This window comes from Triturus cristatus, chromosome 8 (genome assembly GCF_964204655.1).
Source record: "Triturus cristatus chromosome 8, aTriCri1.1, whole genome shotgun sequence".
In the NCBI taxonomy this organism is placed as follows: domain Eukaryota; kingdom Metazoa; phylum Chordata; class Amphibia; order Caudata; family Salamandridae; genus Triturus; species Triturus cristatus.
The window spans coordinates 1,571,885,371-1,571,909,646 of record NC_140591.1 but is presented as its reverse complement, the minus strand read 5'-3'; the positions used below and the strand labels follow the sequence as shown (position 1 = coordinate 1,571,909,646).

Here is a 24,276-nt window from a genome sequence, read left to right as displayed (position 1 = left end):
TTAACAGACTGTGTTACTGACTCAAATGTGGTAGAGACCCTATATGGAGATCATAACCCTCTTACAGTCACCTTGTATTTGGGCCCTAGCCCAATACATGCTAAATTCAATGGCGCAAGAGATATCACGCCATCGGGTGACGGTCTCCGTCTTAAATGGAGGAGAATTGACTGTGAAGCCCTACTTGACCGCGTAAAAAATGATCACCTAGCATTGGTAAACTCTTGTCTATCAATGGATGAAGATTGTCACAGAATAGTCGCCGATTTTGGGAAATTATGCGTGGCAATTAAAAATTATTTGTTAGTCCCTATACCCCCTGAGACGAAGGACCCTAGATGGTTCGATTCGGCCTGCTCTATGGCAAATAGGGAATTACGTAGGGCACTAACCACCAAACCAAGGAACACAGCGGAGGTACAAACAGCTAGGAAATTTTACAAACAAAAAATAGCTGAAAGGAAGGCGGCACTTCTGATGGAACAGTGGGAGTCCCTGGTTGATAGCGCCAATTTAAAGAGCAGCGGGCAATTCTGGCCCGCTGTTAGGAAAATGCGCGATATGGGTAAAAATGTATCCCCTATTGGCTGTAATATAACTGGCCCTACCTGGGAAGCCCACTTCTCCAACATTTATGCTGCTCCCGCTGAAGAAATAATTACCTTGGATCTGAAACAGTTGGGAGACTTACGGTTTGATCTCCCTGAGGTGACGCTAGCCATTAGAGAGAGTCTAGGTAATAAGGCCCCTGGACCAGATGGCCTACCTATAGATTTTATAAAATACAGCACAGACCTATGGGCACCAATTTTATATAATGTTTTTAATAGTATGACACGAGCGTCCATCCCCGAGACATGGTCCCTTAGTATTATTGTTCCAATCTATAAAAAGGGCGATAGGTCAGATCCAGCAAACTACCGACCAATTTCGCTTTTGGATAATACTCTAAAAATACTTGGGCGAGTAATTTACAATAGGGTGGTAGAGTGGGCTGAAGATTCTGACCTACTGGACCCATGTCAGATGGGATTCAGGAGTGGGGTGGGCACGGTTGAACAATGCTTGAATTTAAAATTAATAATTGATAAGTATACCGTTGCCCGATCCTCTCCTATATATCTCGCTTTCATGGATCTCTCATCCGCATTTGATCTGGTAAACAGATCAAAACTGTGGTCAATGCTTCTCGGTTATGGACTGGACGAGCCCTTAGTACACTTCCTGGCACATCTCCATACCGATCTTAGGGCACAAGTCAGGATTGGGTCAGGAGGAGAAGTCTCTGGTGCTATAAAAATTGGCAGGGGGGTCAGACAGGGGTGCGTTTTAGCACCCCTGTTGTTCATCATTTATATTAATGGCATAGCAAAGGCCCTAAAACAAGTAACCAGAGATGTCCCAATTATCCAGGGGCACCCCTTGCCAGTTCTATTATACGCAGATGATGCGGTCCTTATGGGCCGCACCCCTAATGCCCTCCGTGTGCTTGTGGAAAATTTTGTACATCATATGGAGGGCTTGGACCTGCGTGTGAACTTTAAAAAATCCTTTGTTATGTCATGCGGACCTGGTAAACGGAAACTTAACACCATCCATATCGGGTCTGACAAACTTGACTCCGTAAACTCCTTTATATATCTAGGGGTGGCCTTCGCTGCGAACAACTCGTGGAGTGGGCATTCTGCCCACGCCACGAGCAAGTTCTCGAAGGCCATCAACTCAATATTGAGTCTCCCACGCCCTAAGAAATTAGGTGCAACCAGTGCTATTTTAAAATTTTTTAAATTACAGTGTGTTCCTGTTGCCACCTATGGGGCCGAAGTTTGGGCTACTGCTAAAAATCCCGGCATCCAACGAGAAGAGACTCGTTTTTGTAGAAAAGTTTTGGGTGCCCCAATTTCGTCCTCTGAATTTATCTGCCATAAAGAGCTAAACCTCCCTTACGTTTGTGATTTCATTAGAAGCAGACCAGTTCTATTCTGGTTGAGAATTTGGAGGAATAATGCAGCCTCGCTAACACAAGACATAATCAAAGACTGTCTTAAATGTGATCATGGGCTTTTAATCCCATGGTTAGCGGGAGTTTCAAAATCATTAAGCGCCGTGAATAAAGGTGATCTCTTTGTAGATCCCTCCAGTATTGGATGCCAAGACAAGGTAGAGGTCAGACAAGCACTATATGCACTTTATGAGGCAGAACGGTTGGAAAGGGAAACATTGAAAGCTACGGTTATTAGATATATCGAGAATGACCTGCCCAGGCAACCTCTCCCACTTTATCTCATTCTACCTATGACTAGTTGGGAGAGGTCTCTGTTATTTCGATTAAGGGCCGGCACCATAAAATTCATGCTGGGTTTCCCTTTGGGTTACAATTTAATTATTGACCGCAACCCGTGCCCCTGTGATAGCACCAGTAAGCAGAATGAGTTACACTTTTTATTCTTTTGCAAATTTTACTTAAAATATATCAACTGGTTTTTAACACCCTATTTTAGGAAACACAGACCCCTTTCTCTTATGGAGTCTTGTCAAATGTTACTCTCCCTGGACTCTGAGGAACTGATTTTCCGTACTAGCACCTTTCTAAGACTAATAATCCGTGTACGCAATATGATGGAAAATCCCTGAAAGATTGTTGTTTTAATTCCTTATAAAAATTTTTAGAGATATTGTATTGTATATTGTAATGATGAATTGTTTTTATGTTTGTACTTTTATGAATTCAAGTAATTCGAATAAAGGTCTTTTGAATTTGAATTTGAACTAATTTGAGCATCTTTATGAAGCAATGCGTTGTCTACTGAGCAGCTGTAAAGCAAAAAGTAAATGCAGGGACCCAAAACGAAATTATTTGTTTATTGGTCAATCTCCTATACCAACATGTTCACTATATGGCATTTAAAAAAATTCTGAAGATGTTTTAAAGTGGACTCCTTCTCTTTTATCTAATTGTAGGTTGTGATATCATTCGAACAGCTGTGCAGCATACACTAAGCAAGCCATGAATGAGCAGAACGTCACAAGGATCTACCATCCTGCTTTCATTCTTCTTGGAATACCAGGACTGGAATTCATTCACTTCTGGATAGCATTCCCTTTCTTCTTCATGTATATCCTTGTTCTTCTTGGAAATGTGACTATTTTGCTGGTTGTTAAAGGTGATGTGAGCCTCCAGGACCCCTTGCATCTGTTCTTGTGCATGCTTGCAGCTACAGACCTGACATTATGTTCCTCTATCATGCCTAAAATGCTTGCCAGTTTTTGGTTTCAATCCAGAGGGATCGGTTTTGAGGCTTGCCTTTTCCAGATGTTTCTCATTCATTCTTTTTCAGTCGTGGAATCAGGAGTTCTGTTGGCCATGGCCTTCGACCGCTACGTTGCCATTTGTATTCCATTAAGACACGTGACCATCTTGACCCGATCCACCATTTTGACGATTGGGCTGCTAATCGCTATTAAAGGTGTGCTACTAATTATGCCATTTCCCCTCCTACTTGAAGGACTGCCATTTTGTGAAAACAACATCATTGCCCACTCCTACTGTGAGCACATGGCAGTGGTGAAACTGGTGTGTGGTAATGCAACTCTAAATGCCATTTATGGACTATTTGTAGCAGTCCTGGTGGTAGGAGTAGATGGGATGCTGATTGCCTTATCTTACTACATGATCCTTAGGTCTGTTCTCCTTCTTCCAACCAAGGAGGCGCGCCTCAAGGCCTTCAGCACCTGCGGGTCTCATGTCTGCGCCATATTACTCTTTTACATACCAGCGCTATTTACCTTCTTGGCACATCGTTTCTTCCATAATATACCTGTGCACATTCATATTCTGTTAGCCAACAGCTACCTCATGATTCCACCTATGCTGAACCCACTCATTTATGGGCTGAAGACTAAGAAGATACGCAGACGGATATCTAATGTTTTCTGCAATCACAGAGTCTGAATATTATTTTATTTGGCAACGTTTTCAAAGCAACAAAGTTTCCAGGCCGTTATGATTTGTTGCATCATGCATCTAGGTCTGGACTGGACTGGTCAGAATGTCAAAGAATTATAGATTAACTGCAAATGTGCAACATACAATTTGATTGCTGATATTCTGAAAACCTAAATGATGTTATTATTTAGTCAGTCAGTCGCCCAACCCTATATGCATTACTATTCTTTTTGTATGGTATAAAAATAAACTGCATTCAAATGTTTCTTTGTCTGTGTTGCTACACTGAAGAGCACTCTGGTATATGTGTGTCACAATTTTAAAATATTGTAATCCAAAAAGGCAAGTATTAATATTTTTTCTTTTTTGCATAGTATTCATTCTCAAGAAATGCTCGTGTAAGTTTTTGGTTGTATTCACTCTATATAAGAGATAAAGTACCCCCTGCCACGCAGCATAAAAATATTGCAAGTAACTGAGGTGTTCCATTACCATACAGAGAAATGAGGCCAAAAGCTGAGTTCCTTTATACGGGTATGGAACAAAGAGATGACTTGAAATATCCTTATAATGTATGGCAGGAGGTACTTTATTATCCAGAAAAAGAGGAAAAGGAGGAATAGGTTGGTGTATGAGAAAACACAACCATCTCTTGAAAAACATGAGGTTTTTTAAAATTGCTGTCACCTACTAGATAGTGGCATGCTTCATCATACGGCTGCTACAATTTCCCTGCACAGACCAACACCTGGGATGGAGAAAAGGGAGGGGGAGACAGTACAAACATATATATGTTGGGATCCGCACTGTAAATTACATATAAACAGACAATGATAGTGTAAAACTACCTCAGGAATACTCTACAAAAACGAGTTCTATGTATAGGATTAAAAAATATGAAATGGAAATGTTCTTTGGATAATTAGGACCCTTTTGTCTCTCCTTACTGCTTCTATGTCAACATGTTTTGACCACTTATGCTACCCGATAAGCGTCGTACGTCCTTCCGCAAGACTTGCGATCCCATTGTCATAAGTCCCTTTTCAGGTAAATATCCTGGTATTCAAAGGGATATATGTATTGGAAAAGCTTTTTGCATACAATGACCTTGCTTGTGACTTTCTCTGTAGACACTCTCAGGTGTTTCAAGTTTCATCTGTAAAGTCACTCAAACTGGAGTGCAAGAGGGAGCACTCCCCTTGTATCACACTTTCATCAGAGGCTGGATGCCACTTTTTCTTGCCTCTCACCATCTTGTTTCAAACTTGGTGGGCGAGGGTCTCATTTTTAAGAAGTGCTTATAATTCACACAAAAAAAGGTCCTTCCCTCAGGTATCCTCAACTATCTGGCGTGCCTTACACACATTTGCTTCATTACTAGGATAATGTAAACATTATAGTCTATACACTTGCCTTTATCTTTACGCTACATATATGACTTAGTTGTGCATTTCCCCCCATCTCATCTCCTTCTCCTTATCCCCTTTCAATACATTAAATGTTTGCTTGACAAAGTCAGGTGCTAAGCCTTGCTTCTTTCATTGCCATGTTCTCAGCTTTTCTCTTGTCCTATTTCAATTAGCTCTATTATAAGGAATTATTAAAGGCACACAACCCTATACCTTTTTGCTTTACTGTATTTCTTAATATATTTTGCTGTGCCACTAATGTCTGTTTTACATGTTTTCAGCATTATGTTGCCCTTTTGTAAGATGATGTACATTTTATTCTATGTACTGTAACACAATACATTATTTTGTACTATGAGATATATCTTGTTTGACACAAGGTCTATGCATCTTTGTACTGTGCGTTCATTATTAAAATGCCATTACAAATTAATGAACCCCAAAAAAGAAACAATTTTAGTTCTTGGTGTTCTTTTTTTCATGCACTATTTCTTCTGAATGAAAAGAAATGCTTAATTTTTACTTAGGATATCACATGAGCATTTGTATTAAAATACAAATTGTATCTAAAATAGAAACCCATTTGTGTTAGTAACTATTACATTATTATATTAATTGTTCACTTAATATGGGGTCAAAGGTCATATGACATAGTTTTCTGTGATGTCACTAAGGTTAGGGTGTGTGCTGCCACTCCCTCTTCCCTGCATTTTGGTGAGCCACTTTAATGAAAAATTCCTGCAGTTGCATCTTCGTATGTTGGTCTAGTTGCAGAATCACTTATGTCTGCATGCTGTTCCCTATTTATAGGACCTACATGGGGTGAGTTTGGTACTGGATACGCAAACCGGCCCTGGCAATTGAGTTGGGCCCTCCGCTGGGGGGGCCTGTAAAACACTGCAGTTGCTTTTGTTACCGGGGGCCGATAACCAGCCCCGGTAACAAAAATAGACCCCTGGGGTCCAAAACCTCCCCCCACCCTGGCGGTCCACAGGGGAAACACCTGGTGCCCGCATATCACCCTGGGGGTATTCTGACACCTTATGGAGATGGCTGCCCTGACTGTGGCCTATTCAAACTATCAGGTTTTAATTTTCTTGTAGAAGTGTATGGTAGAGCATTAAAAGCCTGCTTTCAAACGAGCCTTGAAATAGCTGCTAGGCAATGTTTGTTTCACATGCATGTTTGCAGCTTACTTTTTTTAAAGACTTGACACAGCTATGGGCGAGCTGTCTGCTCTGATGCGAAAGGGAGGTTGTTCCAGGTATTGACAGCAAGGAATGAAAAAGTGTGGCTGCTGACTGGCTTTTTCGGGAAGAACATCTGCCTGTGGGACGACACCTGGTGGCCCTCCGAACTTGGACCCACACTGACTGAATATGCTTGTAACCTCGGCATCATCATGGACAGCATACTCACCATGAATCACCGGATCAATTCAGTCTTCTCTGCCTGCTTCCACACCCTCCGCATGGTCCAAAAAGTCTTCAGCTTGATCACCATCAACACCAGAAAAAACATCACTTAAGCCCTCGTCACCAGCAGGCTGGACAATGGAAACTCACTGTATGCTGGAATCACCACCCAACTCCTCAAGAGACTCCAGAGCACAAAGAACTCAGCAGCCAGGCTCATCGTCAAACTGCCGAAATGGACTCCACTGGCTCCCCCGTCAGGAGGAGATGCCAGTTCAAAATGCTGACACATGCCTACAAGACACTATACTACTAAGGATCAGCATACATCAACTACCGCCTGAACCTCCACCAACCCACCGGACACCTGTACTCTGCAGCCCTCACTCACACGCTCTGCATTCACCAAAGCTACAGTGGATGTGATTCCTTCTCCTACCTCAAAGCCAAGTCCTGAAATGACCAACAACTCTCTTGAGTGTCCGGTCTTGAGGATGAGGGACATCTTCGAATAACTAGAGTCTCAAACTATGCAGGGTAGGAGTGGACCGGGGTTGTTGGTTCTGGGCATGGGCAGGGCCAGGACTGGCACAGATGGGCATGCCAGCTGTGCATGAGCACAGCAGCTGCCATTAAGTAGGTTTGGGAGTGGGAGGAGAGGGGAATGGTGGGCAGCGCTGGGTGGGGCAGGAGCAAGCAGTTGGAAATGCAGTAGCAGCATATAGGCAAGTGTTGCAGTAAAACGTGGGAAAGGTGCCTGGGGCAAAAAGGGTGCAAAAAAGGCAAAAAGAGAAAAAAGAAGGCCTCAGAGAAGAGTAGAAAGTGAGAGAAATTAGGAAAGAGCAAAAAAGTTTAAATGAAGTAAAGAGCACTAGGATATAAAAATGTGAATAAAAAGCAAGCGCTGGCAAACCAGGGGCAAACATGCAATATTATCTAAAAGGGGAAGAGAATCCAAAGGTTCAAATGCAAAAGGGGCATAAAGTGAAACTGATTGCAAGAGTGAATGCAAGAATGTCATAGCGACAGCACTGAACCAACAAGAGGCAGAAGGTACAATAAGCAAAAGAACAGAAGAGCAAAAGAAAGAGTGAAGGCATGAGAGTGGCAAAGAAGCAGAAGCAGCGGTGAGAGGCAAGAGTATGAGATGGAGAGGCCTCGGTTCTGAGCAGCGGAGGAGTGGGGTACCGAAGGGCCGGGCCTGGTCAGAGGGTCAGACAGGAAAAGACAGCGTCTTCTTAATCTGTTGGTGGAGACTTTCAATTTAATGAACTGAACTGCACATAATTCTGAACTAAACTCAGTGCTCCACTAAGGGGTCTGCAGGATAAAGATGATACAACTGACAGGGCAGAAGGTAAATCCTATTAATTTCTCCAAGGCAGTCTAGAGATGTTCTAGCCAAATGTCACAGTCGTTATAGTACAGTCTGCTTTTTAGTCAATAAAAGTATTTGCTATCTAAGAAGCATCCATGTGCAGTCATTTTACCTGAAAATAAATAATGGTTAGATCCAGAAAGCAAAGATGAAGAGCAAAGTCAGCCCTACCTCATTTAAGCCAGTGACTTGGAGTTTACTCACAGACCTCCACTGCACGTACTTTAAATCAATAGGTGTGGGGGCAGGGCCTTAGGCCAAGGTGGGCCACAATTACGCCTTTCTTTTTTTAAACAAAAAAAAATCCATGATCTGTAGTGGGTTTAGTAACCCCAGGGGCATACCACCAGATCTGCTGCCTTGCAGGGAAAGAAGGACTGTACTGTGCCCTTTGAGGTGGGGGAATGACCCTATTCCAGGGTAGGCCACCAGACCTCTTGCTTATTTAAAAACAGAAATCCTTGGTGTGTAGTGGGCTTTTGAAGCCTTCAAGGGAAGAAGGCAGATCAGGCGCAAAATCCACACTCTGAGTACTGGGGGTAAGGGATACTGAACTGCCTCTTTTGAGTGTGGGTGGCATTGAACGAAGTCAGCATGGTCCATTCTACCACTTTCTGCACACCTTTCTCCATCCCTTTCTTTAAATAAAAATGAATCAAAATAAATCCTGGGTGTCTGGTGGGCTTTCTACCCACCACCAGGGGGCGAATTGGGGGTTGGGGGAGCACCCCAATCTGCCTCTCAAGGGCAGAAACTATAGTTGCTGCTTTGGGGATGGGGCATGGAACTATGCTGTGGTGCACATCCCCCACCCCTTATTTTGCTGCAATTTGTATTCCATGGTGGCTAATGGGCTTTATGTCTCCCTTGAAGGCAAAAGAAAGTAGACACTTGCCTCATTTTGTTTTCACTTTTACAGTTATTACATCAGCATGCCATGTGTGTAGAATGTCATAAAAAAACAGCCTCCAGCTTCTTCCCCAGCAGCCAAAACTGAAGTGGAAATATGGAATTCCTCTGGTGCCAGCACCAGTGGGATTTTATGTCCTGCGTGCTTTGACATGATTGCCACATCAACAGAGCCTGGCAAAGAGTGCACTTGACATTGAGGTCACATCAAGAGAGCCTGAGTTAAATAGCCCAGTTTTTAACTGGCGGCTAATATTTAACAAATGTTTTTTCCAGGCATAATCTGTCAAGGGAGTAGTTCAATATCTTTGCAATGCAAAACAGAAAACTACAGCTGCCCATTTTGTGCTCGTTGAATCCTGGTGCCATTGTTAAATTAGCTGACAAAGAGTGAAGGGTACTCCTGGGAAAGTAACCCTGCAGATGGCTTTTGAGAGAAACAGGTGTGTTGACTGACAATGACTTGTGCACTAGACACAGATTCATGTAGCCTCATCGGGAGCCAATGCAATTGCTGCAGAGTTGAACTGGTGTAAGCATGATGAGGTGCACCTACCACTGACCTAGCTACTATGTTCTGAACAACTTTTAACTTGAAGAGCAATGATTAAGGTAGGTCCAAATAAAGAGAGTTAGCATAGGAAAGGTGAGATCCAATGAAATATATCACACCCATGTACTTTCCCACCAAAGAGAAGTAGGGAAGAATCTTTCTCCATATTTAAGTGTGATAGGTACAGGAGGAAACAACTGCCGAAACAAGTCCCCACACTTTAAATGACATACATGGAAAGCTGGCAATTGCCCTACTATCTATTTCAGAACTTACTTTCACCTTAGGAACCCTGGTACTGCAGGCTGTGATTGGCTGTGGCAGCCACTGTAGGATGTGTGATACAGTTATGTTCTAAACTACTTTTAAAAAGTCTTTAAGGGGACAGGGTAGACATTCCCTGCCCCCATATCCTTTAGTATGGAGGAACTCTTATATTTTAAAAAACACGCAAGGATTTAAGGGATTGTGGAATCAGTTCTCTCCTTGACAAGTCCCTCCAATTAATCCTAAAATGGTTGCCCGGAACAGTGGTACCTGACTCAGTATTGCTGTTTCAGGCTAACATTTTTTATATCAGAGATTAGCTAAATCTAAAATAGATTCTGAAGCAAGATGCGGAGTGCGAAACTTTCACATACTTAGGATTCTGAAATCTGGAAAAAAGGTTAAAAAAGAAAAGCAATGCAAAGCTCGATCACTATGGGCCAATGGTCCATAGCGAGGTGTGGCCACCTGCTGTGACTGGGGCTTAAGGCTTGATGGGAACCACAGGCTGTGTCCATCCAGGCTGCACGCCTCTAAAAGCCTTTTGCAGCGGGAATTTACTGCTCCCCGCTGGTTAGGTTCCAGGATGTGGCATAAGGCCATAAAACATCTACTGCATGATCTGGTTGCTCCAACCAAGTGCATCATGGGTGTGCACCTGGCTGGACACTAACTGCTGGTAAGGGTACGGCCTGGTCAAAACTCAGCCCCTGCATCCAACCCTGCTGCTCGCGGCCAAGCGTCACAGGCGATGGATTATCTATTGTGACGGAATTGTTGCATGGCTTTCACCGAAAATATCTACAGTTACACTTTTAGGGATCTCCCTCAAATGTGTAAAGCCACTGAAATTACAAGTTATAATTTCCAACACACCATAACTCACACCACCCACCATGTCCAAAACGCCAATGCCAACGTGAGTTGTCGCATGTGATGTGTACATTGTAAAAAATGGCTGGTCAATGTGAGTGTTTTTTTATGCATTTGAATCAGAACCATAATTAATTTGAGAGATTTTATGTTTTCAATGTTTCAGTGCGAGAAAAACACACAGATGTGTATATATGTATATCTGTGAATGTGCCCTGTTCCCTATTATCAAAAGTGCAAACACAGCACTGTCCTATCTTTTTGTACTAACTGCATGTGAATATTTCTGCAAATGTCCCATTTCATACCAATCTTAGGTGTTTTACTCAAAGTTTTGTCCACACTCCATAATGCCTCTGTGACTAAGGACCTGATTACGATGGCAGTCGGAGCAGCTTCCGCAGTCCTGGGGAGGCAGAATAAAGGGACTGATATCCTTTCTGCCAGACAATATGACAAAACTACACACAAAGGATTCAACATTTCTCTTTTCTTGTAATGAGAATGGCTGGAATATTCATGATAGGCCACAAATGGGTCAGAAAAACTGCTTGGACTCCAAGTTTAGCAGATGTGGCCCAATGCCAGTAAGTACCTCAACACCCCAATCTTCTACACCCCTATTTGGCCCGAAAGATGCATTGTTCCTATTTGTGCCATAGATCTCTCTTCACACTTGGTGAGCCCCAGCAGAGACCAGGCCAATGTGCCCGATTACAAAAATATGCCATCTTCGGTGCATGCATGATCTCAATCAGTTCCCATTGGGGTTGAGGCAAGGGCAATAGCAAAGAATATAGCCATGGGTTGAAAATGCTTCTCTTTCTTTCACCCTGTGAAGAGAAGTCACAGGGACCCAATCCTCACCATGTACTGATCATACAAAAGGCATACTTCAGGGTCTCAAAGACTGTGACCACTTCAATCAGGTTTTTTGCTTCTGCGTCATTGTCTGTGATGCATCACAAGTGCACAGACAAGCTATCCCCTGTTTCCATGGAGCTACAGCTAAGGCTAATGAGGGAACATCCTCTTGCGATTGTTCCATGTTAGATGTGAGCTGGGGATAGCCACATGTACACCCATCTTAAAATGGGTTTGTATCCATTTCAGGAGCAATGCCCATGAGTGCATTTGCACATAGATGATCAGCAGCACCAAGCTATCAACTTGTATTATTAGACCAAACCCATCAAAATATGTCTACTAAGATGCATGGCAAATACAAGGAGATGATGGACGGAGTGCTGAGACTTTTCAAACACTCACCCACAGTCACAGATCTTGCATGCACATCCACCACAGCCATCTTTGAGTAGGTGAATTCAAATATTACAAGTCATTAAATGATAGCAGCTATGATGCACTCGCCTCTTTGGTGGCCATTTTGAATGCATTTCTAACCTTTCAAAAAACATTGAAGATGCAGAATACTTGGACTTTTATTTAAAAAATATTTCGAAGGAGGATATTTGGATTTTAATCGGATAGTATACCTCAGTTGGGTGTTTAAATTTATTTTTGAGGTGATGAGCTGTTGCTACAAAATACAGGCAATAATCAAAGTTTGCATTATTTCATAAGCATTCAAGCCGTTTGGTTACATTTGTTAATTATTTTAAAGGAAGTTAAACATGTTCCATCAGAACGTTTATTGCAAAAGTTGAACCATCTTCCATGATTGCTTGCATTTTAAGTGAACCAAAGTGCACTTTGGTACTTGAGTGTGCCAAGTGAGTGGAATTATACCTACACCATTCAAAATATAATTGATGTACAGCATAACAGACCACTATTAACCTGCAGAAGGACTATTTAGAAACACAGATTTCACATTTTATGCTGGATGAGCATGCTGTAAACTCTTCTTCGAATCTGCTTGGTTCTCGCACCATAGACCAGTGGGTTCATCATCGGTGGGACCAAGAGATAACTAATCGCTAGGAGAATGTGAATGTGAAGAGCCACATGATGGCCAAACCTGTGTGCCATGAAAGTAAAGAGTGCAGGTACGTAAAAGAGTAATATGGCACAGAGATGAGACCCACAGGTGCTGAAGGACTTGAGACGCGCCTCATTGGTTGGGAGGTGTAGGACAGACCGAAGGATCATGTAGTAAGACAAAGCAATAAGAATCACATCCATCCCAACGCCCAAGAGAGACACAACCAAACCATAGAGGATGTTAGTGGCAGCATTATCACAAGCTAATTTCACCACTGCCATGTGCTCACAGTAGGTGTGGGCAATAATGTTGTTTTCACAAAATGACCTCTTCTCCAAGAGGAAGAGAAAAGGCAAGCTCAGGAAGACTGCTCTCACAGTCACTATGAGTGCAAGCTTTCCAATGGTCAAGTGAGTTAAGATAGTTACATGTCTTAGTGGAAGACAGATGGCAACGTAGCGGTCGAAGGCCATGGCCACCAGGACTCCGGATTCCAAAGCTGAAAAGGAGTGAATGAAGAACATTTGTGAGAGACATGCCTCAAACCTGATCCCTCTGGATTGAAACCAAAATATTCCAAGCATTTTAGGCACGACAGAGCTTGATAATGTCAGGTCAATCAGTGCCAGCATGCAGAGAAAGAGATGCATGGGATCCTGGAGGCTCAGGTCAGTTTTCACAATCAGTAGGATAGCTACATTTCCAACAACCACCATGCCATACATGAAGCAGAAAGGGAAAGCAATGCAGAAGTGAGCATACTCCAGCCCTGGTATTCCAAGCAGAAGAAATGCTGAAGGATGGACATTTGTAATATTTTGATGTAAAAGAGCTCGATGTCCTGCAGTGATGCGCATAGTCTCCAAGTACCTATGAAATTAGAAAGGAGAATTTATATTTACTAAAGACTTCATTATAGAAGCAGAGCATAATAAAATAGAGAGTAAACATTTGCTATTTTAGCACCATTTAGGGTGAACATGAGCTTTATAGATACGTCATGTTATGGTATGTTATGTCCTGCTATGCCATACAATGCATTGTCATGTTATATTATTAGAATGTTTAACATCAGGACAAAAACTTGCATGATCTTCCATTGTTTACTTCGTCATTTAAATTTTTAAACCAAAGTTCATTATCACTTTTTAAAATGTGGAACTACAGAACATTGATAACAAAGACATGCATAAAATCGCACTGTGGGTCTGGCTTTGGAGTGCAACATATTGTTTTTAATGGTGTAATTTGGGGGAGATGTAGAGATATCCATGCTTTTTCTATCAGCACAAGATCTTTTACTTTTTGGCAGACACCTAGGGGTATATATCTATGACCCGGTGTGCGTTACTGTTGCACCACACAACGTTGTACAAGGGTGACGCAAACCTTAAGTTAGATTTTTGAAGCCAGGCAAAGCCCCTTGGTGTGGCTCCAAAATCTAGAGTAATGCAACGTAGAGTGAATCTCTGCATTGCGGTATTCTGCTCTATGTAGGCATTCCATGGCCACTGCATGGGTGTTCCAACGCAACTCCCATGTTTTCTGACTCATTTCAAACATGGGAATGCACCAAAAAGATACTCCTCCACCTCAGAAGAGAAATATCTTTATTTCTGCATCTTACAACTCTTTCTTCTTCACCAACATCTAGTCCCTCTCCCGCCTGTAATCAGCAGCCTCAGCGCCGGGACATCCCCATTGGGGGTAGCTGCGCGCTCTACAAACCACTTAAATAAATAAATAAAAATTCTATGTGTGATGCATTCTGCAGCACACGTAGAAAGAGGAAAATGCCTCTCAGGATTGTTTTTGTGTAGGAAGGTGTACCTTTCTATCAAAAACAATATTGCATGCAATGTAGGCACCCATGCACCATGGTGCAAGGGTGCCTGTATTGGTGCTAGGCTGCTTAAAGGGCCCCAGTGCAGGGGAGAAAGTCAGAAATGTGCAGTATGCATGAAATGCCGAAATTCCTGCCCTTTCCCAGCAACACAGTGCAGCGCAACAAAGATGATTTGCTCCGCTGCACTACACCGCTATTCCATTAATATGCCCCGAAATCTGTATTAATATCTTCAGAAAAGACCTCCTTATTCTACTAAATGAAGATCACCATATAACCCTTATCCATCTTGATTTTTTGATAGCATATGATTTGATGGATCACAGGAAACTATCAATAAGACAGAGAGTGAATGGGTCTCTACATAGCAGTGAGTGAGATGACCAAAGTCATTCATTTCCCGTTTAGGGCATTTGATTAGGAGCAAGTCTTCGAAATTCTGCAGGCATTTGTTTGCTCATGGAAGATTCATTTCGATTTTCATGGCACTTCAGTTTTTGAATTGTTCCTAGAAATTCGAACAATGCAATAAATGCTTTAAGATGTAAAGGGGTGGCAATCCAATTAATTTAGTTTGGCCAGGAACCATGGCAATAACAACATTTACAAAAGGATTGAATTTTCTGTGTGCAAGGATGAGAGAGAGCTTAATGGCCATCCATCATATATAGATACTAGTGAGAGTGGTGCTAAAAAGAAATTATCCTATCAATGGCAATAATTCTTGAAGACAACCACAACCCTAACAGAATGCAATAGCCACAATGCTCAAAGAAAGCGAAGACCTCAACAGAATGCAATGGGCACAATGTTCGAAGACAACCAAGACCTCAACAGAATGCAATGACCACAATGTTCGAAGACAACCAAGAACCAAAAGGAATGCATTGGCCACAATTCCCGAACACATACAAGACCCTATTAGAACTCAAAGGCCACAATGCTTGAAGACAAACAAGACCCCAGTGGAATGTAATTGCCACAATGCTCAAAGACAACCAAGGACCCAATGGAATGCAATGACCACAATGTTCGAAGACAGCCAAGACTCCAACAGAATGCTCAAATGTCAGTGAGGATTCGTATTCAGTGGTATAATTTAGCCCATCCTTCCAAATAAATTAAATTAAATTAAATAGTAATATTATTAAATAGTATCATCATTATAAATTATTCTGATCCATTTCATATCCCTCTATGCTAACACCTCTAATTCAGATGAATTAATGAATGAAGAAATGCTTTCCCACACCATCAACTAATCTTTCTCAAATGGGTTATGTAACATTTTGACTTGAAGGTTCACATCTAGCCTGTGATAGGTTAGACTGAATTCTGTCATACAATTGTATGTCTTTGTTCCATTAGTATTGTTCCACCAGTGATCTATCTCGTTTTTTTTCCAGCCTGAATCACAGTGGTAGCTCGCCGAGGGAGTGCTGTGGGGCGGGGAGGGGCAAGGTGGGGGGTAGTAGATAAACCCCTGACGAAAGGCCAAATAAATGGGCCCGAAATGCATTGGGTATCGAGCACATTTCATTAAGGAGGACTTATGTAACGCGCCATGCTCTAGAGTAAGGCCTATGGCATTTCTACTGCATTAAGGATTGTGTAACCATAAGTTTCCACTTTGTGACTGGATGAAAAAGATTAAAGTTTAACAAGCAATGGATTAAATGGAAATAAAAATATTTTTGACAAGATTGAAACAATGGGTGCATTTTTGATATGCATAAATAATTGTCTGTGCATCCGGAGTGGGTTGTTACTCTGCCCCACATCCTTTGGGTAGTAGAGTCCGACATATGACGGACAGGAGTAAGGTAAGTAATTAAATAAATAAAAACAATTTAACTTGCGCGAGCTGCATCGCCGAGAACTGTTTGACCTGTCAGCCTTAGGGTGGTCTTTCTCCAAACCTCTTGCCTTCTTCCTCCATTTTTGCTGATCTCATTTTTGCTGACCTTAGGGTTTTGCACACTTTACAACTGCTAATCAGTGCTCAACCAATCACATCGATCTGAATTTGTAAGGGGCGGGTAATCACCTGTGAGGGTGTCCAGGGGCTGAGAGTGCAGCTGCAGAGGCTTAGTCGAACAACCATCTCTTGATTCTTTTTTTGAATTTCAGTAGAGAGGTTCACCTTTGAGGGTGACCAGGGGCTGAGAGTGCAGCTGCAGAGGCTTAGTCGAACACCCAGGAATTGATTCTTTTTTTGAATTTCAGTAGAGAGGATGAGTCTGGTAGGTGAAGAGGGAGATCATTCCAAGACTTGGCTGAGAGGTAGGAGAAGGAGCATCCTCCACTGTTGCTGTGGGTGGTGGGTGAGGCAGAGGGAGGTGGAGTGCAGGTGTCTGGAGAGATAGTGGAACTTCATTTGGCGGCGGATGAACTCTTGACCTTGGTTGTGGGAGTCTTTGAAGGCATCTGTCACCATCTTGAACAGGCATCTCTTATGAATGGGGAGCCAGTGGAGCTTCTGGTATTGGGGGGTGATAAAGGTCTGACTAGGGAGGTATAGGATGAGTATGCCTGCTGCTTTCTGCATCATCTGCAGTCTCATGAGGAGACGCAAGGTTATTCCTGCATAGAGTGCATTGCCGTATACCAGTCGGCTGGTGACCAGGGCCTGCGTGACGGTGCATCTTGTGTCGATGGGGAAACATCTATAGATCTTGCGAAGCATGCGGAGGGTGAGGAAGCAGGTGGATTAGACTAAATTGATTCAGTGTTTCATGGTGAGCTTGCTGTCCAGAACGATGTTGAGGTTGCATGCGTGGCCAGTTGGCAATGGTGCAGGTCCTTGTTCATGGGCCACCAGGTGTCAGTCCATAGGGAGGTGTTTCAAAGATCAGCGCTTCCATATTTTCTGTGATGAGTTATAGGCAGTTGTTCCTCCTCCATTTGGCAAGATGTGTCATGTATTTGCAGAAGTTTGTCAGTGTCATGGTGGGGTCTTCTGATAACGAAATGATGAGCTGTGTATCGTCGGCATAGGATATGATGTTGCGTCTATGCAATCTTAGAACTATGGCCGGGGGAGTCATGTAGTAGTTGAACAGGGTCAGGCTTAGCCTTGAGGAATGCCGCATATGTTGTTCTTAGGTCCTGATAAGAAGGGCGGGAGTCGGACTCTCTGTGTTCTGCCTGTGAAGAAGGAGTGATCCATTTGATGTCTCCTCGGATTCCGATGGTGTGGAGACTTCTGATCAGGTTGTGATGTGATACTGTGTCAAACGCAGCTGAGAGGTCAAGGAGGATCAGTCCTGCCATTTTACCTTGGCAGCGGATGGATCTCAGTTCAGGGTGTTTTTATTTAGGGGTTGGCATTGAAGTCCGCTCCTTCGAAAGAGTTCTCTGACTTTTTGCTACTCCGTGCTCTGCTTGGAACGCGGAGTTCAGCAGTTCAACTGCTTGGGAGGGGAGATAACTTGTGCTGGGGCATCTTTTATGGGATATACATTCTGCAATCTGCACGCATGCATGCCTGTGTTTACATTTGTATGAGTTCAGCATCACCCGTTACGGCCCCAGTATTGCAACAGCACAGGGCAGGCACATTTGTCCTTCTTGCTGAAAACAATTTAGTGGGACGCTGTGTAATTTTGTTTTTACCGTTCACCATCTATGCATTCAATTTTCTTATTGCAGAGAGGGAAGGTCACCTGAGTCCTGGAATTTGTTTGCAGAGGGCCCCTCTTCTCTGGGCCTTGGGATCTGTGGCACATACCCTCAGTTCTCAGCAGATCCCACCCCCTTCTAGCCCGGTTGTTGAGGTAACAAGAGCAAGCACGCTTGTCTGTTGGTATTTTGGGTCAGGGTATCTTTCTTAGCCGAGCCTGTGTACAACTGTAGATCCTCTGAGGCATGAAGGGGGGCAATCAGAGAAAGGTGGAGGTGTTAGAGACTAGGAATGGAGCGAGAAGCGGTAAGGTTGGAGAATGTCTCTCGATTTACAGCAGATCACCCTGGGGTGGGCCATAAAAGAAAGGCAGGATAAGGATGTAGGAGAGTGACTGGGTGCTGTGCCTTTCCCGCCACAAGCACAAGAGTACAGCAAAGAGGTTTTAACATACAACAGCAATGGGGGAGCACCAGGTTAATCCCTCACATAGGTTCAGTGGAGCTCCTTCAGCACTCAGTGCTTTGATTGTGACAGACAGCCACACCTGCATGTTGGAGCAATGTGCAGGGGGCCTGACCACTTGTGGAACTATGTGAGTTATTGAGCTTTGCGGGATCAGCTTGGGTTGCAGGCAAAACTTTTTTTTCAAATATGTACATAAGAAACGTTATGATTTATGACAAGTCATGCAAATCATCCACTTGCGGAACTCTGCAGAATCAAGCAGAGTTTTTTGGTAACTCTGCAGAAGTCCACAGAATGCAACTCTAAAAGCTCCACCTACCCCTAGTTTTGGTGCTGTGGGTTGTGTGGAATACGGATTGGGATGAGTCCAGAAGGTCAAGAATCTCTACGTGTTCTATAAGTTAGCGATTGATGCCATTCTCTAGGAATTTGGATGGTATGGGGTGCAGAGAGACTGGGAGGTAGTTCTTGATATTGTTGAGGTCTGTGGATGGTTCCTCATTTAGGAGCATGACCTCGGCATGCTTCCATTCTTCGGGGAAAGTGTCCATGGTGATCGATGCAGGTTGGAGGTGAGCTCACTGCTGATCTTCTTGCTCCCGAGGTTGAACATTTAGTGGGGGCACATGGGTGCTCCTGCGTGCATGAACCTCATGATGGCTCTAGCATCTTGTGTGGTGAACTGGTCTCAGGTCGCTGTGTTCTTCATCTATGGGATCAAGATGGCTGAGGACGTCAGTCTCTTGGGGATTCAATTTTCTGTAGATGGTGGAGATCATGTGGTAGAAGTTATGCTAATGTGCTAAAGTTCAAGTGTTCGCTCCTTAAAACATGGTAACATTGGCCAATCCCTAATTGCCGTATTTCTTTTACCTGTAAGTCCCTAAAACAAAATGTAGCACTAAATGTGCCCAGGGCCTGTACATTAAAATGCCACTAGTGAGCCTGCAGCACTGATTGTGCCAGACTGCATGTGCAGCCTGTGTGTGCAGTTTGAATGTGCCATTTTGACCTGGCAAGGTAAACCTTTTGTCAGGCCCAACCCTTTCCTTTTAATACATATAAATCACCTGTGGGTTGGCTCTGAACAGCCCAGAGGGCAAGGTGCTGTGTATTTAATAGTTAGGCATGCATTTTTACGCTTTACATGTCCTGGTAGTGAAAAACAATTAAATTCATTGCCTGCAAGGCCTACCTTTCCCAGAGGATAACATTGGAGTTACCGTATTATAACTAATAGGGCTGCAATATCCAAATGGTACAAGGTAACCCCTTCATGTTTGGTGTCTTTGGAATTGTAAGGAAGAATCTTAACTTAGAGTGAAGTCGGATTTTTAATCATAATTTTGAAAATACCACTTTCAGTTTTGGCATTTCCCTGCCTAAGCCATTTAGTGCCTGTAACCTGTACCCTGGTCACCGGAATAGGTGTAGCTGACGGTTGAGCTTTGTGTATTCCTCCTTGACAGCCAAACACAATAGGGAGCTTAGGTGTGCCTGGATGGGCCATCACTGGCACAATGGGACAGAAGAGCAGGGTACAGCCCTACTTATACTTGAGTAAACTGTGTCCTGCCTTCACACAAATGACTGATAACACACTGTAGGTAGTCTTTAGCCAGGACAGGGAGGACAGGATGCCTGGAGACTGCAAATGGAAGCCTCTAGAAGCTTCTTCCTACTTCAAAACACAACTGGGTATGCATAATGGACCTCAGACACTACCACCACTTCAGTACACTTCTGGACCTGTGGATACTGTGCCAGGAAGAAAGACTGCTGAGCTTCTATAGAGGTGCCTTGAGACCCTTTGGGTGAGTAGTTGCGCTCTACCAACCCTTGATTGAACGACTAAATGGATGATAAGGGATGATGTGGAAAGGTCAGATGAAGACAAACACAACATTCATCATGTCGATTTGCAGCACATCACATCTGTTGCGGAAGGAAGATGGAAGTTCCATTACCAAATGCAGACAGTTCTTCCACCCCAGAAATCCAAGTTATCTAATTGCTATGTTATCTAGGGTTAAAATATGAAAAATAGGAAGGATACACACAGTTCTAAAAATTGTTATAATTAAGAAAAGTGATACTATATATTAATTAATGCAAAAATGATGGTGAATCTACATTCTTCTTCTCAAAATGTCCATCTTTGGTGCATTGCTGAACTGGTCTGGTAAGCAAGAGTGTTATGGAGATTTTGTGAGGAAGAAGAAAGGCCTGTGGAATGGAAAAGAGCAAATGTCAATATTTTAGTTTAAAATAAGCTTCATGGTGGATGGGGAACAAGAGGACAGAGCATAGGTTGGTGCAGTCTTGTGCGATTAACTGAAAAGTAAAAACTGAAAACCGATCATGTCCCACCAATCACAGATAAGTACCTGCATGTACTTGGCTGATCAATCTCACAACTTTCAATAAGATTTAGCTGTGTGCGTCCATCATGTGACATGTGTCCAGAGACAGTATCGCCCTGACCACAACTACTTAATTGCAATTTGACACTGGCGGCAATGCTCTGCATTTGCCTGTTCAACACACCTCTCTCTAGTCCACTAGAGTAGTGCCCCTTGTGTCTTGTTACCTATTGAAGTAGGTAGGCATTTTTCTAACATCCTTCTTTTGGCTGTTGTGGTAGTCCTGTCCCGGCCTAAGTTAGAAGGACCTGTATTGTTGATGAACAAGAAATGTAAAAGAGTTTGAGTATTTTGTGTAGTTTTGGTAAATAAACCGACTGGTTTGGAAGAATCTGTAAAGAAAGAAGTACACAAAAGGACCATGTAAGTAATAGTAGTGAAATGTGAAAGGCAAGCATTGAGGCAGAATCATCCCCCGGTCCAAATATTACAAATCAAGTTAAACAATTAGTTTCAACACCCTTCCAGTCACCACATGAATCATCCATCAATCAGTCAATATTTCTCATTGGTGCAATAGTTACTTGTTCCAGGAAACAGCCTTACTTAAAAGCTTTTACTTTGTCGAACATTTACCGCGCTTTTGTTCATCGTAAAGACTGTTGGCACAGAAGGCTTTACAACTAAAGACTTTACCACACATTTGAACAGTAGGTGCCAGTGTTTTTCATTGCGGTTTTAGGAGACAAGGGTACCCCGATATGTGAACCTGGGGTGATAATGAAGAGTTAAGAACAATGGTTCAAGGATGGCCCAAAAGGGTCCAATAGAAAAGGTGACCCAGGCAGGGTCACTTGTTTTTTAAGATAAGTGAAATCAATTCCGTAGGGAGCAGGAGACAAAGTACGTAAAGGGTCATGTAGGTCAAAAGATAGCAGGTATTTATTTAAACAAAGTCAATTTTAGAATGCTCACAAAATAAGAAAAGCGTGGTGTGAAATAGTGATAGTAGTTTTTAAAAAGACATCGCATTGACAACAATATAGTAGTTGAATTCCATAATTGATCTTTACAAGTTATAAAGAATTCATGTTGTGGGGTGGTCGACGGCGTTTCGAACCCAATTATTGGGGTTCATCTTCAGGACAGTGGTGAGCATGTATTTTGAAGTTAAACTGCCCGTAAAGTTCCTAGAGTCTCCAAAGTGGGAGGCAGGGGCTTCAAAGGTTAATTATTTGAAAACAAGCAGCTTGGCAGTACATAGATCCGCCTGGAGAATGTAATTTTCTTTAGAGGGGCGACAGGGCAGTGAATGGGAGCCTGAGGCCGAGCAGTCAGAGACGTCCTGCAGCTGTTGGGGCTGGCTGATGAATGAGACTCTAGGAACTTTACGGGCAGTTTAACTTCAAAATACATGCTCACCACTGTCCTGAAGATGAACCCCAATAATTGGGTTCGAAACGCCGTCGACCACCCCACAACATGAATTCTTTATAACTTGTAAAGATCAATTATGGAATTCAACTACTATATTGTTGTCAATGCGATGTCTTTTTAAAAACTACTATCACTATTTCACACCACGCTTTTCTTATTTTGTGAGCATTCTAAAATTGACTTTGTTTAAATAAATACCTGCTATCTTTTGACCTACATGACCCTTTACGTACTTTGTCTCCTGCTCCCTACGGAATTGATTTCACTTATCTTAAAAAACAAGTGACCCTGCCTGGGTCACCTTTTCTATTGGACCCTTTTGGGCCATCCTTGAACCATTGTTCTTAACTCTTCAGTGTTTTTCATTGCGACACACTTTATATATTTTTAAGGGAAATTAAAATTGGGTTTGGGGGGTTTACTGCCCGTCCGTGTTGCTGTCACGTCCCACAGTGCCCGTGTTAATTGCCACAGCTCTACTCTGGCTGTTGTTTTCCTGCCTTATTGGGTTGCAACTATTAAGGTGCCGATTCTGATCCGGTAAAACCCGGGTACGAATGGTCGTACGGAGCGTTTCTTCCGTCTAACTCGTACCCGGGAAAAACACCTTCCAAACTTGCAAGTACGATTCGCACAGAAATACCATTTCCGTACGAGTCGTAAAAAAAAACGACCGGCAAAAAAATACATACAAATCTGATTCTGGACGGTGCATACGCGACGTCCGGACGGAGTCAGGCAGCGTTCTATGGACCAGCAAGTACGATTCGTGCCGACGTCACTCCGCACGCAGCATTTTTTACGGAAGCCAAAAACTGCCGGGAAATTGAGGATGACGCGAAGAAGGAGCACCGGTACGTGACAGACAGCCATGGACCCCAACCTACGCGTCATCCCGGCCCTCATAGCCGACGACCTCGTGTTCAGAAACCGACGCAGACGCCGCAGAAGGTCAGAACAACCCCCAGGGGCACAGGGGGGGGTGTGCAAGGGGCAGGAAACATAACCCACACCCCACAAAATACTAATACATCCTGCACATTAATTACCTCCATGGTCTGGTCACTTCAGGGGGCGTGTCCACCAATCCCACGTCCCGCCACAATGGAAGTGGACTGGACACGTACCCGTCACCACCACAATGGTGGTACGGGACGTACCCACGCCCCCCAGAGCGTGGGTACGGCCCGTACCACCATTGTAGTGGTGATGTAGGGGTACGCGTGTATGGACCATACCCACGCCCCCAGAGCATGGGTACGGGCCGTACCAGGCGTACCCCTACTTCACTGCCACTATGGTGGTACGGTCCCTACCCACGCCCCCAGAGCGTGGGTATGGGCCGTACCACGCGTACCCCTACGTCACCGACATAATGGTGGTATGGCCCGTACCCACGCCCCAGAGCATGGGTACGGGCCGTACCACGCGTACCCCTACGTCACCGCCATAATGGTGGTACGGCCCGTACCCAGGCTCTCCAGAGCGTGGGTACCGGCCGTACCACCATTGCAGTGGTGATGTAGGGGTACGCGTGTACGGACCATACCCACGCCCCCAGAGCGTGGGTACGGGCCGTACCACGCGTACCCCTACGTCACCGCCACTATGGTGGTACGGCCCGTACCCACGCCACCAGAGCGTGGGAACAGGCCGTACCATGCGTACCCCTACGTCACCGCCACAATGGCGATACGGCCCGTACCCACGCCCCCAGAGCATGGGTACGGGCCGTACCACGCGTACACCTATGTCACCGCCACAATGGTGGTACGGCCCGTACCCACGCTCTCCAGAGCGTGGGTACGGGCCGTACCACCATTGCAGTGGTGATGTAGGGGTACG

At 43.8% G+C, this 24,276-nt stretch overlaps 2 protein-coding genes across 3 annotated transcripts in view; one reads left to right on the top strand and one right to left on the bottom strand.

Moving 5' to 3' along the window:
• The first annotated feature begins 2,692 nt into the window (after positions 1-2,692).
• Positions 2,693-3,952, top strand: LOC146806213 (olfactory receptor 52L1-like). Of its 2 annotated transcripts, XM_085620613.1 has the most exons (2): positions 2,693-2,741; positions 3,042-3,952. In XM_085620613.1, exons 1-2 carry the CDS (start codon positions 2,693-2,695, stop codon positions 3,950-3,952), a joined length of 960 nt encoding a protein of 319 aa, XP_085476739.1. The 2 variants fall into 2 exon arrangements, with proteins under 2 accessions (XP_085476739.1, XP_085476740.1); XM_085620614.1 differs by lacking the exon at positions 2,693-2,741 and having other exon boundaries at positions 3,008-3,952.
• An 8,628-nt stretch (positions 3,953-12,580) lies between these two features.
• LOC146806212 (olfactory receptor 52D1-like) overlaps positions 12,581-24,276 on the bottom strand; it is a 38,892-nt gene continuing 27,196 nt past the window's right edge. The window contains exon 2 of the mRNA XM_085623898.1: positions 12,581-13,565. Coding sequence (XP_085480024.1) covers positions 12,581-13,565 — 985 coding nt within the window. The remainder of the gene's footprint in view (positions 13,566-24,276) is intronic.